Genomic DNA, 17990 nt, shown 5'->3' with positions numbered 1-17990 from the left:
AATATTATGAGTTAATTTTGATGGACATTTCCTTTGATTTTCAAGGTTATTTCCACACTCTATGAGTCCCTTGATTATTTTGCAATGAAGCAAGATAAGGATAAAGAGAAGGACAGCAAACATTGTGATGCTTTTTCATCAAATGCAGCAGAGCAGTAGATCCCGTGACTAACTGCAGCAGCTGGAGAATCTAGAAGATGTGAGGAAGACAGCAAGGCTCCTCCATCCACTTTAACTTTCCAGAGTTGAAAGTTGTTGTCATTAATCAGGTATAGATAAAACTAGTGCAGTCACAGAGTACAGTAGCATAATTGGCTTCTTGATCTCGCAGCGTGCAACTGAAACCCAGCAAAGCTTGTATGGTACCAGTAGTAAAGTTGGTTCAAAACATTGAGGGGTGGGGATGGAAAAATTTGTTATTGACTTGCATGCAAAATTCCAGGAGTCTTTTGTGTTGCTGTTCTAGAAGTTTGATACCTCCCTGTTTACCTGGGAGTTTACTGTCATGTAGTGGTTTTTCTTCCCCCCAGTTCCCACTTTCTAGCATGCAGGAGTAAACATAACAATGCACAATCATACTATGACCATTTGCCAAACTGAACACCACTGAGCCATTAAAAATGATGCTTCAAACAATGGATCGTTTAGAGGAAGGTGGAGAAAATCACCCAGATAGTTGGGCAACACTATGCATAGGATGAAATCCTTCCTGACCACTGAGATGATCACTAGATACACTGACGCACGAGTTATCTCATTTTAGCATGAGTGAGTGTACAGCACATGACTTCTGTATAGAATATGACAGTTGATCAGTTAAAGAAGCTAGCTAGAGGCTTTCTGAGCAAAATTATTCTCCTATGTATACTAAATATTAACTCACAGTTTGAATATTATACATCATAAAAACTAATTACAACCCATCTGGGAAGGGGAGTAAGATTTGGGATGCTGAAGTTTGATGTCTGTGCTGGTTTTCTGCTATCTGCCAACCTCAAAAATAACCACTGAAATTTTTTCCAAAAACTAAACAAGACTAAAAATTGAGTTCCTATAAGCCTAATAGGAGACCAACATTAACAACAGACACAGCTGCTTGTATTTTAGGCATATTGGGGAAAAAAGAGCAAGCAGCTAAAATATCAGTGTCTGTGTGTAGCAATCTTTTTTGTCTGCTCTTAAGGTTTATTCTGTGGATTATTTTCCCAAAAGTGGGCACAGGTATGTAGACTTCATCATTATGTAAAAAAGTGCTGATTCAGAGACTTCCTGATCGTGCCAGCAAACACAGACTGGCTTTTTCAAACTGCTTAGGAACCTCTGTGACACTCTAAATGTTATTCTGTACACTTGCAATGAAAACTGAATGGTTTCCAAGTATTTTCTTTGTGTAAAAGTTTGTGGAGAGCCAGTTGGCAACAGAAGTCTTGTGGCACCGTATAGACTAACAGATATTTTGGAGCATAAGCTTTTGTGGGCAAAGACCCGCTTCATCAGATGCAACATCAGATGAAGCAGGTCTTTGCCGACGAAAGCTTATGCTCCAAAATATTTGTTAGTCTATAAGGTGCCACAAGACTTCTTGTTGTTCTCAAAGCTGCAGACTAACACGGCTACCTCTCTGATAGTTGGCAACAGTGCATCTTTCTATCCGAAAACCTAAATCTATCTGCATTTAACTTATATGTGAATAAAATTAATTGCCTTAGTTATTTCTCTTCTCTATTTTGCTTAAATTTTAATCCATGTTCTTTCTGTATACTATTAGTGGTATTAAAGTATATGATGCCCCCACCAGTAAGGATTTCTGGATCTACTCCTTGCTAACAGCTGCCTGTATTACTGTATATGACCAGCATTTCTAAGCTCTGGTTACTTAAAGGTTACACCCAGTTGTCCTGACCTACTTTTGTCCCTGATCTGACTGTGGCAAAAAGCCAGTTGATTTATTTTCACAGCTCACACCCTTTGCCTATGTGATATACTGCATTTCTTTTGGGGTTTTTTTAATGAGACAAGACTTTATAGTCTCTTCTGTTGATTTATTTTCCCACTGCTGCTGTGTTCACTATTAATTTGCTTTAAAATAGACTGGAGAGTATGGTTAATCTTGTACCATAATCTGCACCCTGTAGGATATTAATGCTGGCAAATCAGTCAGTTCCCTGGATCATCTAGTGAGTAATCAAACCCATATGCCTAATAATAAAACTTTTAAAATTTAAAGAGTATCAATGAGGATTTGATTTCAGCCACCATTTTTGGCCATTCTCCTCCTGAGAAAGGTATATCAGGGCCACATTTTAAAAGGTTTAATTTGACTGATTCAAAGCACCTCTCTGAATATAGATAAAAACACATTAAATAACAAGGCATCTATGATATCATAGCTCCATGGGAGGATGCTGCAAAATCTTGCTTTTATTTTTTGGTGTTGCCCCACTTTTAAAGGCATACTAACGTGATGGTTCAGTTGAATCACAAAAGGGGGGGGGGGGCGCATCATTCTCCACGGTGGTCATGGTAGCATCTCTGAGAGCACCACTTGAGCCGAGCACATCAGTTCAATCCTGGCCCTCACCTTGGCTCACCACTTTCTGCCCCTTTGCATAACAACCAGCTAATGGTGCAGTTCAAACCTCACTACCTACTGTGACAGGGTCAGGCCAGAGGGCTAGTGTACAAAAGGGAGAGAGGCAGCTCTAAAAAGCAAAAAGAGCTGATGTGGATAGCTAATCAGGTGCCATTACAGACAATGCCGGGAAAAGGCTACCGTAAGTCACTTAGGGCCAGCTGATCCCACTTGAGGCTGCCACAGATCTTTTCAAAGCCTTGCTCTACCCCACAGTAGGGACAGGAGAGAAAGTGGAAGAGGAAGTTAGAGAGGAGTGAGAAGATAAGAGCACATGAGGAGAGAGTAGCAAAGGCGCATTCCAACGGCACCAGAGACAGCAGGGGAGAGGAGGAGCTCCTGCAGGGAATGTTGGGGCCACCTGCCCCTTGTAACCTTGGGCTCAGCTGGAGGCTGGGAGGGACTGGTTATTCAGCCTGGTCAGACCAGGGGGCTCCTACTTGCTGCCCTTCGAGCCAAAGGACCAAAGCCAACCCCAGCAAGGGCAAGCAGGCCCTATAGCGTAGGACTGGAACAAACTGCTGTCTGGGACCCAGGATTGGTACTGACCCTGCTACACTAAGCAATGCTGGGGCTTAGTGCACTGGCCATAGCACATAAACACTTCAGATGTCAATACTCTTGGAGCCACAGTTAAATTTGCTTTCCCAATTTTTAAAAATCTCTTGCTCCCTCCATGAGAGTTGGCAGGGGGCAAGTTCCCCCTCTCCACACCCAGTGGCAATTGCGTCGTGGAAGATGTAAAGCAGATGTGTAGAGGGCAGTGTTTCCTCTAGCTTTTTTTCATCCACGGGAGGAATAAATTTTGTCACGGGCACCAAGGCACATGTAGATGCACACCCCCAACAGAAACAGATGCTGGCGGGATGACTGGGTTCTGTGCTAATCAGCTGGGCAGCACTTGAACCTCTTTTAGGTGGCCACCCAAGCACTCAGTTTACAGGGAACCCTGTTTGGGAGCATTGACAGAGGTGATCGGTACTAGAAGGTGCTGTCAGAGTAGCAGTGATGATGACTAAAGCCTCGTCTGCACGTGAGTTGAATCAGTTTAACTAACATTGGCTTAAACACTGACTTTATTTAACTGGGGGAAATCTCTGTATTGGACACAGTTAAACTTTTTATCTATTTAGTTTGGGCCCAGGCATTTCCCAGTGTGTGCTTAATTGCTATGTCAAGTTTCAAATCATTTTAAAAGTGTCCTCAAAGAGTTGAGTTAAACACTTCATCATCTTAGAAGTGCAATGCTAATTGAAGAGGTGCAACATTTGAGCATTGGCCTTGTAAACTCAGGTTTGTGAGTTCAGTCCTTGAGAGGCCATTTAGGGTTCTGGGGAAAATGTCAGCATTGGTGCTTGGTCCTGCCAAGAGGGCAGGGGACTGGACTTGATGACCTCTCAAGGTGTATTATGTGCAAACCAGATCTAAATACAAAGTCAGTTTAATGCACATGAGAAAGGATAATAATTATTGCCTTGCTCCCAGCACTGTGGGTGGAAAAAAAAAGTTAAACCAAAGCAGCAGCCCAGAATCGACAATTTGCCTGAGCCAAATGGAATTTGAACATGAAAAGCTTTTATACCCCTCTTCTAAACCTAAACCTGTGATTTTCAACTAGTGACCTCCCAAATTTGGAGAAAATTTCGAGGAAAGAAATGGAAAAAATGTCATCAAATTGTAATGACTACCCACTCTTTTTCCTCTAAATTAGAGAGACTGCTAAATTCCTGATCCCGTAGCTGCTGTCTGCTGTGGGGAAGTGGGAGCTGAAACTCAAGGGAGGTTTTTCCATACTATAATCATTTTAGCAGCAGATCTGAATTACTTATATGAGGTCACATCATTTAGGTGGGCAGGGAAAGCATTCTTGAGAAAAATACAGCAAAAAAGGCATCTATGACTGTGTACCAGCCCTTGGTTGATAACAGTGGAGAGGGGCAGTTTTTAAATACATAATTTAATGAAGCACTGTAGCTCTTGCAGGGGAAAGTGAACTGCAAAGCAAAGAACTTCAAAAAAAAAAACCAAAGCCAACATATACCAGTTACAGGGGTGTGGTTGACACCACTGTATTCTGTCTCCCTGGGCCATTGGACTCTGCTGCCAGATAGGATGTGACAATACTTATGTCCTTGGCTTTGTAGAGGAGCAGAGTTGTTTAGTGGGACTTTGAAGTAGCTACAAACACAGTTGCCTAGAGGAAGTGGGTGCTACTATATTGACTTCTTTAAGAGCTGGGCCCATTTATGCCAGCTCTGAATTTAGCTTGTTTATATGCATTTCATACAGGCAGCCCAGCAGGGCGATGGCCCCCTGTGAATAGCTATATATAAAATGGTCTTCAAACTCCAACATAAACCTTCGTTCAGTGAGCCTCTGCCATCTTGGTTTTACAGAGTAAACAAATGCCCTTGAGGGTACTTTAAAATTCTTTTCGCGTGTTTGTTTCAGCAGAAGACCATGCAGCAACCTAACAGTTTTGCTGCAAGGCTCTCACAACCACTGTTACTGACAGCTGAGGTTTCCTGAGGAAGCAGGCTGCAGAAACAAGTCAAAAAAGGAATAAGATTCTCCTCTGAATGCCACAGGGGTTGATGCCAACCTAAATGATTTTTTTTATATGCAATGTATATGCTGTGATTTGTGTAAAAAAGTAGTGGGCTGATTCCCCTATATATATCATTATTGGTACCCCATTTTGTTAGCCTCATCAGAGAGGCTACAGAATAAATAAAAACAAATGGTTGGGCAGAGAGGAGAAGCAAAGGTTACATTGATCAGCTCACCAAGGGACTTGGAAAGACTATCACAGACTTCAGTGCATTCTGAATGTGGCCTTTGGTTATTCAGTAGCCTAAAAACAGATCTTGAGCACTCCGATAAATTAATATTGTTTGATTCTTTTTAGTCTTCTCACAGGTGATTAGTGTAGATAAAGGCATAAGGGTGGACTCAGACAGGAAACAAGAGGGCACTTAAAATTTGGCATCATTGGCATATCAGGATATGAGGTTAACAGATATTAAAGTAGGACTGAGCTGTAGAGGGCCTTGAAACCAGGCAGAGGAGGAAGAGCTGTTGTGTTTATCTGCCATGAAAACATAAAGTTTAAGACCAGCAGGGCCCAGCCTAATCATCTAGTCTGATGCTCATCGCAGGCCAAAGAACCTCACCCACTCACTCCTGTAATGGCTCCCTAACCTCTGGCTAAGTTACTGGAATTGTCTAAATTAAAGACTTCATGTTACAAAGAATCTAGCTTTTCCTTTATTTTAAGCCAGCAAATGACCCAAGCTCCATGTTGCAGACAGGCATGAGCTTCCCCCACCCACTCCAGCATCTCTGCTACGCTCACCAGGGGCAGGGAAACTCTTTCCCAGCTGTCAAATATGTTGACCAGTTAGATTAGCGTGAACCATAATTCTTACAGTAGGGGGGGCCACTTCATGAATTTTGGTACTGGTTGCAGGCTGTCCTGGGCCCCCTCTCCCAAGAAGGGGCAGGGCCTTGGGCAGAAGGATTGGAGCTGGCAGCTGTAGAGAGAGACAAAGAGAGAGTGTGGCTACAAAAGAGAAACACCCTGGCTGTGTCTACACTTGTATTTCTCTTTTGAACAAGGTATGCAAATGAGGGACATTGAAAATGCAAATGATGTGCAGATTTGCATATCTGGCACCTCATTTGCATAGTCTTTCGAAATAGCTTCTTCTGAAGGAAGAAAAGCAGTGTAGATGCATCTCTTTCGAAAGTAAACCAAATCTTCAAAAGAACCCTTCTTCCCTTCTTTGTGGTAGGAAGGATTCTTTTGAAGATGGCGTTTACTTTCAAAACAGCAGTGTCTTCACTGGTTTTCTTCGTTCAAAAGAAGCTATTTTGAAAGAATATGCAAATGATACATTGAATATGCAAATCTGCACCTCATTTGCATGTTTGGTCCCTTCATTTGCATACCTCTTTCAAAAGAGGAATGCAAGGGTAGACACAGTGTTTGTGTGTGAAAGACAGACTTTGTGACACATTGTGTTCTGCAGTGTATATGTGACAGTGCCTGTGTGTGTGGCACAGACTGGGTATGTGTGACAGTGACACAGTGTGTGTGTGCTGGATGCTGCTGGGTAAGTTTCTGAGAGGAGCCATCCTCTGTCTCTTTAAGGGAAAGCTGTCCTGATCTGTTGTCACTCCCCCACCCTACACAACCCCACCCCCCACTCCTGAGTGAGTCACTTACCAACCAGCTGCACTGTGTGTCTCCCTCTCCCCAACCCCAGCTCTTCAGAGATGGGGTACAGGGGCAGGGCAACACCCTGACTTCAGCACTAACCTCTCCCCCTCCATCCCTACCCCTCTGCACAGCTAGCAAGAGAATCCTAGGAGCAGCTCGGGTGCTGACAGAACAAGGTTGGGGAGGGGCAGCTGAAAAACATGCTGCTGGCTCTAAGTACGCAGGCTCTGCTAATCAGCTGGGTGGACCAGAGGGAAATGCTTGGTGGACCAGATCCAGCCCCCAAGCCTGATTTTGCCTGCACCTGAGTTAAACCCTCAGCATGTTGTTGAGACGCACCAGCCACTACTTCACACTATGGCTTCATCTCATGAAATCCCATACACAGCTACTGTGTCCTTTTCTATTCCTTAGGTCTTGAAACAAAATAAATGTCTCCTTTAGGTGCTCTATGTAGCAGAAGAGGGAGACTGTTTAGAGAGTGTAGTGAGAGAGACTTTAGAAATGCTATTAGTTTTAATTAGATTAAGTAATATTTCCCTCTAACCTGGTTAGCAGTTCAGCCCTGATACTACACATTAGGTATACTTAGATCTTTACAGTTTCATGAAAATATTGAATATAACCAACTAACAGGCTATACATCATAACCACCCAGCTGATACTGAGAAAGAAAGGAAGTGGAGAGAACGGCTACATTCTTCAGGCCAAATGAGAAGATAGCCTCTGGGTAAAGAGAAGAGCAACTGGTTTCCTGTCTTGCCTGGAGATCTGTGCTGTGGTGGGGCAGGCTGTGAGAGCAGTGAAAAGTGAAGCTGAGTACTCTGCAGATGTTGCTTGTAAGAGAACCATACACCACATTTGATGCATATTCCTTGGATGTCTGTCAGGTTAGACCTGATTCACTGCCAGCTAACTGCGTAGAATGTTTATCCACACCTGAAGAATTCTTTCCTCTCTAAATTCATTTGAATGTTATTCAAAAGCAGTGTTCTTAGCAAGTTGTATACTAATCAGTTGGTTCATTGCTGTGTTTGAAGTACCTGTACAGTGAGGCCGCCAGCTACTGTGTACCTAGAGGAAAGGTGGCGGGGCTGACTGGGAAGCCAGCTCCCCACCAGGGAAGGAGCAGGGGTTTGATCAGAATGGACGGGGCTTCAGGCAGTCAGCCCTTAGTGCTGCCCAGGCCATGGTACCACCACTCCCCAACAAGCCCTCAGAGCTGCACTGAGCAGGGCTCCAGCACTCCAGCAGCAATTCAAAGGGGCCTGGGGCTCCAGGCTGTATCAGTGGTGATGGTCAGGAGCTGCAGGCCCCTTTGAATCACCAGGCCCCAGGGAAATGGCCCACCCCTTCCCCCCACATTAGCAGGCCTAGAGGTATATCATTAACAAAAATAGTCCTGAACCAGAATGCCTGCTCCAATCACTTCCAAACATTGGTGAATTTTGGAAATGAAGCTTTATTCAAACTTTATGGCATAGGTTTGTCTACGTAATGAGCTGGAGCAGACCCTCTGAATCAGACTGTTCTTTGATTTGGAGTCTGGGCTTGTCTACATTGCCACTTCACTGTGCTGTAACTTTCTTGTCCCAGTAGTAACAGAGAGAAAACCGTGCTAGCCTATATACTATCAAAACAAAAAAGCAGTCAACTGGCACTTTAAAGACTAACAAAATAATTTATTAGTTGAGCTTTCGTGGGACAGACCCACTTCTTCAGACCATAGCCATGATTGGTATACAACTTGCCATGGCTATAGTCTGAAGAAGTGGGTCTGTCCCATGAAAGCTCACCTAATAAATTATTTTGTTAGTCTTTAACGTGCTACTTGACTGCTTTTTTTGTTTTCTTGTTGCAGTGTGTGGAAAAAAACCACCCACACCCACATACTGAGCACAGCAAGATACAGCACTCTGAAGAACCAGTGTGAATGGGCTCCCAGTGTTGTTTGTTACTTCTCTTGTGAAGGTGGTTTACCTACAGCGCTGTGAAAACTCTCACCCAGCATTAGTACCATGACCACACTGATGTGTTACAATGCTGCTGCAACCGCGCTTTACACATCACAGTGTAGGCAACATCTCAGCCTGTATCTGGACCTAAACTACACACATGAGGCCATCTCAAATCATGGTAGTTTTTTGAGCTTGTAATACATTTAATAATGATGGCCAGAAGTGTTTTAGTGGGTATTGGTTCAAATAGATTAGATATTCCCCTCCTATTACCACAGTTACAATCACCTATTTTTAGAATCAAACTTGGAGCAAACACTTCTGGGGCTTTATAAATGCCATGATACTTTTAGGACAGAGATACAAGACAAGGACATTCATGATCAGCTGAGCCTCTAGCCTGGGGATTCCCAACCTATGGGTCAGGACCCAAACATGGATTGCCATTAGAGTTGTTAAGGGTCTCCAGCTGAGTAGTTCCCAGCTGCATTTGGCTATTAAAGAACCCATTTGCAGTTTCTTAACATTGCTGCCTCAGACAGATATCTATCAGTTGGGATAGCTGTGGTCTCTAGCAGCTATCTCTATCACTAGGGATAGCAGTTACCTTATGTCTAGGTGCTGAAACCTTAACATGAGTTAATTGGTTTTAATGACTGTTACCTGCTGGGAGCAGGAGGGCTGGGGGACCCACCCAGCCTAGCAACCCCGTGAAGAGGCTGGCGGGGGGTGGGGAGTGTTTAAGGCTGGGGTTGTTTAGGGCTGTGGGGGAGGGAATCTAAGGCTGGGGTCATTTAGGGATGTGGGGGGGGGGAGTTCTAAGGCTGGGGACAGTTTGGGGTTGCAGGGGGGGTGTCTAAGGCTGAGGGCAGTTTGGGGCTTTTCGAAGAGGGGCTAAGTCTGGGGGCTGTTTGGGGCTGTGCGGGGGGGTGTCTAAGGCTGGGGACAGTTTGGAGTTGTGAGGGGGGTCCTAAGGCCAAGGGCAGTTTGGGACTGCTGGGAGGGGGGCTAAGGCTGGGGGCGGGGTAGGGTGGTGGTGGGTTGGTTCTCTTTTGTGTTCAGCCCCTGGAACATTTATAAAATTGCCATGAGGCCCCCAGTGGAAAAAAAAGTTGGAACCCCCCCTCCTCCTTACATATGCAAAGACTGCTTCTGTGTCTTTGATATTCATAGTGATCCTAGGCAGGCCACTTACTAGTAGCTGGCGGTAATTTTCACCCCCGCCACTTCTCCCTTCCTCCCTTTTGCCAGCCCTACTTCTATGAAGCAGATTTCTCAGTTCTTCTTCGAGTGTCCCCGTGGGTGCTCCACGTTAGGTGTCGGGCTTGCCCCAGTGCCGTAGGTCGGATCTTCCAAGCAGTTTCTGCCGGACCGCACATGCGCCGGTGCGTGCCGCTCCCTTGCGCGCTCCTGGCCACGTGCGTGATCTGGTCCCCGCCAGTTCCTCTCTAACCGCCATCGGCTGCAGACGGAATCCGCTCAGGCTACAGCCAGAGTTAGCGTATTTAACGTTTTTAATTGTTTTAAAGTTTCTTCAGTCTTAGATTAAGTTAGTCAGTTGTTGTTTTCAACAAAAAAAAAAAAAACAAAGAAAGGGAAGGAATTCAAAGCTTCCAATCCTAGTAACAAGCGGAGCACTGGAGGCCAGGAGCCTAGGGCCATTAGCCCTCCTGCCGCGGCAGGCTTTATCCGAGAGGGGAACAAGCACAGAGAAGGTGCTAAGTACCCTATTAACAACTCAAAGACTCACCACAATGTCCTCTTCAGGATTCAAGAAGTGTGAGTCGTGCCGCGAGGCGATGCCAGCGTCTGATGGGCACAGTCAGTGTATAAGGTGCTTGGGGGAATCCCATGTCACTCAGAAATGTTCCTTCTGCGCCCAGTTAACAGCCAGAGCAAGGAAGGACAGGGAAATGTGGCTGAAAATGCTGCTGTTCAACAAGGCCCTCCAGCCAGACATGCCGGAGCGGCCGCAGCAGGAGGGACCCTCTGGGGCCCATAAAAGGAAAGCCGCGTCCCTAACCCCATCAGCGCAAAAACGGAGGAAAATCTCCCCAACCCGGTCCCTGCTGGCAGCAACAGCGAGCGGGACGGGTGGAGCACACAGCCCCCAGCCGCATCTACAGCTGATCGGTGGCGGCGCGGAGACGCACGTGGCAGAGGTTCACCCTCAGATGATCAAACAGCCGCCCTGCACCGCGGGCAGGGCGGCGGCCAAGCAAGCGCCGGAACCAGCGGCTCTGCAAACACCGGCACTGACCCCTGGGGAACCGGCGGTGCAGAGCGCGCAGGCATGTGGCCTGCAGGCACCGGGGGAGACCACCCACGCGGCACCGCTGAGGAGCGTGCCGAGCACAGTACAGACTACGGGGCCGAGATCCCCGACGCGTCAGGGGGCAGAGCCACCCCCACAGGGGAGGGGAAAGGCAGCACAGAAAACACGGCACCGCAGTCCCTCTCCAGACAGGGCTGCAGAGCTGCTTTCTCTGAGCCCTCCGCTCGTGCTGCGGACTCCAACGAGAAGGCAGGGGTCACCCCTAGCCTATCCGGAGCCCCCATCTCCATTTCTACAGCCAGCCTCCCCATGGCTTGGACCACCTTTGCCCTTCTTGGGCTTCGAGCCACTTGAGTACTATCACAAATCGGTCTCTCCAGCATCCCATGTCTCCAGAAGATCTCGCTCCCCCAGACGTGGGGGGTATGCACCAAGGGAGTGGTCCAGGTCACCATCCCAGGAGCAGTGCCCATGTTGCCATGGTCGCCTCTAGCATGTGGGGCATAGACACCATAGGCATACTACCAGGGACAGATCCCCACAGACTGTTCCATATCCCCGAGGGCAATCGCGAATGGGGACAGAGACTCAGATATCTCAGGGCGAGTTGGTTCTGGAATCCCGGGATTTTCCCTCGCAAGCTTCTAGCGAGCGGATGTACCACCATCAACAGGACCCAGAGGGGTCCAGAGAGGCGTATCCAAGCGGTTCCTTGATGTCCTCCCCGGATGAGGCTACAGCCCCGGGGGACGTCCATCCTCCGGACGATCTCAAACAGTTTCAAGAGCTGTTTAAAAGGGTGGCCTTCATGCAAGGCATCCAGACAGCAGAGGTGCAAGAGAAGCACCATAAGCTCCTTAAAAATCTGAGACCTCCGGCCTCCTCTAAAATAGCCATACCGCTTGACGAAGCAATCTTGGAGTCTGCCAGCACGATATGGCAGACCCCTGCGACTATTCCGCCTGTCCACAAGAGAGCGGACAAGAAATACTTCGTGCCGGCGAAGGGCATGGAGTTCCTATTCAGCCACCCGCAACCAAATTCTCTGGTGGTAGAATCGTCTCAACAGAGATCAAAAACGTCTCAGTTCAAAACAGGGGGAACGGACAAAGATGCCAAGAAACTAGAGCTGTTCGGCAGAAAGGTCTACTCCTCCTCCACCCTACTGTTGAGAATGAAGAATTACGCAGCGCATCTAGCGAACCACAATTTCGACAACTACTCTAGGTTAACCTCCTTCATGGACTCGCTTCCAGAGGACAAGAAGCCGGTGCTCAAGGCTATCGTGCAAGAAGGTTACGCAGCCTCGAGGACGGGAGTTCAGATCGCCCTGGATGTTGCAGACACAGCAGCACGCTCAACAGCTACGGCAGTGGTAATGCGAAGGGAGTCCTGGCTCCAAACATTGGGTATACCGAGGGATCTGCAGGCGAAGATCGTCGATCTCCCCTTCGACACACAGAAGCTGTTTGCTGAATCAACTGACTTGGTCCTTCATTCCAGTAAAGACTCAAGAGCCACTCTTAGGACCTTAGGGATCTACACCCCTCCATACAGAAAGAAAAACTACTAACCTCAGCAAAGACGGTACCAGTATCAGCCACAGCGTCCCCAGTACCACAGGGGTTACGAACAAGGGCGACATCAACAGCATCAACAATATAGAACTCCCAGGCGACGTTCCCAACAGAGCCGTGCGTCCTCGGGGCAGGGCCAAAGTCCACAAGTTTGACACACAGATCCAGGGCTGCGCCATCACTACCATCGCACAATGTCATCCAAAGCTGTTATTCCACCATTGCCTCTGACCATTCTACGACCAGTGGCAAAGGATCACCACAGACAAATGGGTACTGGAGATCATAGCCACGGGGTACGCGATCCCCTTCCAGTCGCTCCCACCGCCACGACCTCCACCCAGGCCCCACCTGCAGGATGCCTCCCACGAAGCGAGACTCAAGCAGGAGGTAGACCATCTTATGCTCATAGGGGCAGTGGAAAGAGTGCCGGAGCAACTGCAAGGGAAAGGGTTCTACTCCAGATACTTCCTCACGGAGAAAAAGACAGGAGGCTGGAGGCCCATCTTAGATCTTCGAGGCCTCAACCGGTACCTGCACAAGCAACGCTTTTGGATGATCACAATTGCCTCCATCCTTACAGCACTGGACGATGGAGATTGGTTCGCAGCCCTTGACTTACAAGACGCGTATTTTCACATAACTATCCATCCGGCTCACCGACGATTCCTCTGGTTCATGGTAGGCAAAGAACATTTTCAATACAAGGTCCTACCGTTCGGCCTCTCCTCGGCCCCCAGAGTCTTCACCAAGACCTTGGCAGTGGTGTCAGCCTACCTGCACAGACAGGGGGTATTTATATTCCTGTATCTGGACGACTCCCTACTCAAAGGGGCCTCGAAGGAGGAGGTACTACACATGATACGCGTCACAGCAGGCACGTTCTCTTCGCTCGGCCTGGTTATTAATCTGGCAAAATCAAAGATAGACCCCACACAGGACATAGAGTTCATAGGGGCACGCATAAATTCTATTACAGTGAGAGTGTATCTACCAGAGACACGCTTTCGGGCCATCGGCTCCCTCGTGCAAGTCATCACCTTCAGCCCTACGGTGCCGGTTCTGACGTGCTTACAGCTGCTGGGCCACATGGCAGCAGCGACATTCGTAGTACAGAATGCCAGGTTACACATGTTCAGCATGCAGCACTGGCTGGCGAGCGTATACAAACCGGCAGCACACACCGTTCACAGGGTGGTGTCGCCCACAACAGAGGTGCGCAAATCCCTGCAATGGTGGGTAAACCCCAAGAACATGCTAACAGGGGTACCCTTCCACCAACCACAAGTATCGGTTTTTCTTACTACAGATGCCTCCCACATAGGGTGGGGAGTACACATGGGCGAAGAGGTGACGCAAGGACTGTGGTCCTCCACGGAACAGTCACTGCACATAAATATACTGGAGCTCAGAGCGGTGTTCAACGCCTGCAGACACTTTCGAGACCATATACAAGGCAAAGTAGTCGGGATCAGTACAGACAATACCTCCACCATGTTTTATATAAATCGGCAAGGAGGAGCTCGGTCCCGTGCCTTATGTGCAGAAGCAGTCCGGTTGTGGAACTGGTGCATCGCCAACAATATAACCTTGAAAGCCTTGTACTTACCAGGCGCTCACAATGTGAAGGCAGACCAGCTGAGCAGGCGTTTCGAACTCACGCACGAGTGGCAGATCCATCCTGATCTGCTACGACCGATTTTTCATGCATGGGGCTTTCCCCAGATAGACCTGTTTGCCACTCAACACAACAAGAAGTGCCCACGATACTGCTCCAAGGCAGGACTGGGACGGGGGTCCCTGGGGGACGCATTCACGATCTCCTGGAGGGGCCCCCTGCTTTACGCTTTTCCTCCCACAGTGCTGATCCACAAAGTCTTGCAGAAAGCCAGGAGAGAAGGAGCCCGAATGATCCTCATAGTCCCAACGTGGGATCGACAGCAATGGTTCCCCCTACTCCTGTGCATGTCGGACCGTCCACCGATGCCCCTCCCGGTGGCGCCGGATCTACTCACGCAAGCCCAGGGGTCCATAGTGCATCCGCACCCCCAAGGCCTGCGACTACAAGCGTGGTTAATCCATGGCTCAGCTCCCTAGAGAGCATATGTATGGAGGAAGTGCAACAAGTCCTAGAAAGTAGCAGGAGGGCTTCCACGAGGAAGACCTACAAGCAGAAGTGGACTCGCTTCACAGCATGGTGTTCTACCAAACAGTTAGCCCCCCTTTCGGTGCCTATACCTGTAATATTAGAGTATTTACTGGATCTCAAGAGAGGAGGACTCTCACTATCCTCGTTAAAGGTCCACCTTGCCACCATTTCGGCGTTCAGACACGAAGAGGAAGGGCACATGGTGTTCGCCCATCCCATGTTCACCAGGTTCCTCAAAGGGTTGGTAAACCTATACCCCCCTCAGAAACCGCTTCCACCTTCGTGGAACTTGGACCTGGTGCTTAGTGCGCTAACGGGACCACCGTTCGAGCCTTTAGCCACGCTTTCCCTCCGCCTCCTTACGATAAAGACGACCTTCCTTCTTGCAATCATGTCAGCTCGCAGGGTGAGCGAGCTTGTGGCAGTTATGGCAACGCCACCCTGCACAGTATTTTCCAAGGAGGCGGTAACCATACGGCTGCATCCAGCCTTTGTTCCTAAAGTTTCTTCTGAGTTTCATATTAACGAACCTATTGTTTTACCCTCGTTTTATCCAAAGCCTCATAACTCTTACAAAGAGGCGCACCTACACCTCCTGGATGTGAGGAGGGCGCTAGCCTTCTATATAGACAGGACGAAGTCCTTCTGGAAAACAGATAGACTCCTAGTCTCTCTCGCTCCCAAATCGAAAGGAGAAGGTCTCTCTTCGCAGAGAATCTCGAAGCACATCGTATCCTGCATAAAAATGTGCTACGAACTCAAAAAGACTCCTTTACTGGCCACACCCAGGGCTCACTCCACTAGGGCGGTGGCGGCATCAACAGCCTTTTTCAAGGGCGTTGCGCTAAAAGACATTTGCAGAGCGGTGACCTGGTCATCCTATGACACCTTCGCCAAGCACTACGCCCTTCACAGGGTATTCCAAGAGGATACCCAGCTCTCGACAGCGGTCCTCTCAGGGACAAGCTGCACATGATCCGATTACCCACCTCCTATTTTGGGTTACTGCTGGGTAGTCACCTAACGTGGAGCACCCACGGGGACACTCGAAGAAGAAAGAGAAGTTACTCACCGTAGTAACGGTGGTTCTTCGAGATGTGTCCCCGTGGGTGCTCCACCACCCGCCTATCCTCCCCACTTCGGATCTCTGTTTAGTGTTTTGCAGGAGCATCCGAGGCGGTTGGTCAAGGAACTGGCGGGGACCGGATCGCACACGTGGCCAGGAGCGCGCAAGGGAGCGGCGCGCACTGGTGCATGCGCGGTCCGGCAGAAACTGCTTGGAAGATCTGACCTGCGGCGCCGGGGCGAGCCCGACACCTAACGTGGAGCACCCACGGGGACACATCTCGAAGAACCACCATTACTACGGTGAGTAACTTCTCTTTTTCATTTTTTTTTCTTTGTGACGCTCCACAGCCTCAGAGTGTGGGGTTTAAACCAGGGGCGGCGGGGGAGGGGTGATTTGAGGATGAGTCTTTTTCCCACCACAACTCAGATTAAGCATAATAATAAAATAATAAACTATAATTAACTGTTGTTTTATTAATGAATTTTCACTTTTTTATGGAATAACTATTAATATATAAATGCGAGGGACCACAATTTTATATTCTTGCCTCAGGCACAAAATTGGCTACTTATGGCTCTGCTTCCTCCCCAGCCCTGGGTTTTTGAATTGCCTTGGATCACCAAGGGCTTGTCTACGCTACCACCTTCCTTCGACGGAAGGATGGTAATTACAGTGTTGGGAGTTTACTAATAAAATGCTGCCATGCATAGGCAGCACTTCATTAAGCAAATCCCCCCCAGCGGCAACTCTGAAGTTTTAAACTTTGAAGTACCGGCACGTGTCTAGTCACAGCGCATCCGCCAGTACTTTGAAGTGCCGGGGCAACTTCGAAGCCCCTTACTCAAAATTTTGAGGAGTAAGGGGACTTTCAAGTTGCCCCGGCACTTCGAAGTACTGGTGGGTCAGCCGCGGCTAGATGCGTGCCGGTACTTCAAAGTTTAAAACTTTGGAGTTGCTGCAGGGGGGAATTTGCTTAATGAAGTGCTGCCTATGCATGGCAGCACTTTATTAGTAAACTCCCAACACCCTAATTACCACCCTTCCTTCGAAGGAAGGTGGTAATGCAGACACAGCCCAAGTCTTCCTGGATTGTCAAAATGGGTCCCCATCTGGAAAAGGTTGGGAACCACTGCTTTAGCCCAACTAGGAACACCAGTTTGTATAGTATTTCCAAAAACAGTGGCCAATTTTATAAGGAAAAAAAATTCCTCTTGTGCGAATATATGCTGTAAAAGAGTCTGGTTATGGGAAAAAACTGAGTTAAATTAAGTAACTGCAATATAAAAAAATCACTGAACTTGTGGATACTTGTCTTCTGCCTATTGATTTTTCTTTTTTCCAGATAGGGAACACTTGCCAGATGCAAAACCAGAGCTTCTGCATAAACTTTTTGATACTGATGATGGACTGAACATGGGTTCTATACCATATCCTGGATCAAGCTTCATGACAGACAGAAAAGAAACATTACAGCTTGTCAGAAGTTTGAAGATAGCATAAGAAAGGAGCGTCCAAAAACAACTCAAAGAAAGCACATTAAAGGCACAATAATGAGTAAAATTTATGATTGTCTGTAATATCTGTGCAATGCTTACATTAAAACACTAAAGCATATGTCAAAAATATGATGTGAGCTGTACTTGCCTTTTGCGTTTGGTTACTTCTGTATGGAGAGAAGCAGGACTTGGTACATTCCTTGTAAATAAATAAGACTGCGTTATAGGAAATATCACATTTTATAATCAATTTCTATTTCCATCTGAACTTTGACTAGCTGCTCAGGTCAAAAAGGAGTAACATTGTATTTGACATTTTATTTTAATTGGCTTGAGCTGTCTGTTTTGCACCCAAACCCTAAAAATGATAATCATGATTATATGATCATTCAAATACTTACCATAACACCTTCATACGCTAATAACTGCATATGTAGAGTGATTCCATTGTCATAATAGTGGGCCAAACTCATTCCTGTAGTAACTCCAATGAACTATTAAAACCACTAGAATTGTTTCCATGGGATTTGTTTTCTTCCGGCTATTCTGAAACAAATGAGTATGTGCAACTCAAATTCTCTGCACCAAAACCAGCAACTGAATTTTACTACA

The 17990-nt window shown here is 47.4% G+C and overlaps 1 protein-coding gene across 5 annotated transcripts in view; it reads left to right on the top strand.

The window, feature by feature from the left end:
- Nucleotides 1–17665, top strand: part of LOC142011970 (uncharacterized) — a 38569-nt gene extending 20904 nt beyond the window's left edge. For 3 of the 5 annotated variants that reach the window (XR_012645232.1, XR_012645230.1, XR_012645233.1), the window contains exons 5-6: nucleotides 46–269; nucleotides 17225–17665. Coding sequence is in view for 1 of the 5 variants with exons in the window: in XM_074991716.1 (XP_074847817.1) it covers nucleotides 46–159 (114 nt within the window). In the remaining 4 variants the exon portion in view is untranslated. Of the gene's footprint in view, nucleotides 1–45; nucleotides 1481–7490; nucleotides 7694–17224 lie in introns of those variants that run through there. The other 2 variants (XR_012645231.1, XM_074991716.1) reach the window with 2 other exon arrangements.
- The last annotated feature ends 325 nt before the right edge of the window (nucleotides 17666–17990 follow it).

The sequence above is a fragment of the Carettochelys insculpta genome, chromosome 4, assembly GCF_033958435.1.
Source record: "Carettochelys insculpta isolate YL-2023 chromosome 4, ASM3395843v1, whole genome shotgun sequence".
Taxonomy (NCBI): domain Eukaryota; kingdom Metazoa; phylum Chordata; order Testudines; family Carettochelyidae; genus Carettochelys; species Carettochelys insculpta.
The sequence above is the reverse complement of the archived record's forward strand: the minus strand, read 5'-3'. Positions and strand labels throughout refer to the sequence as shown.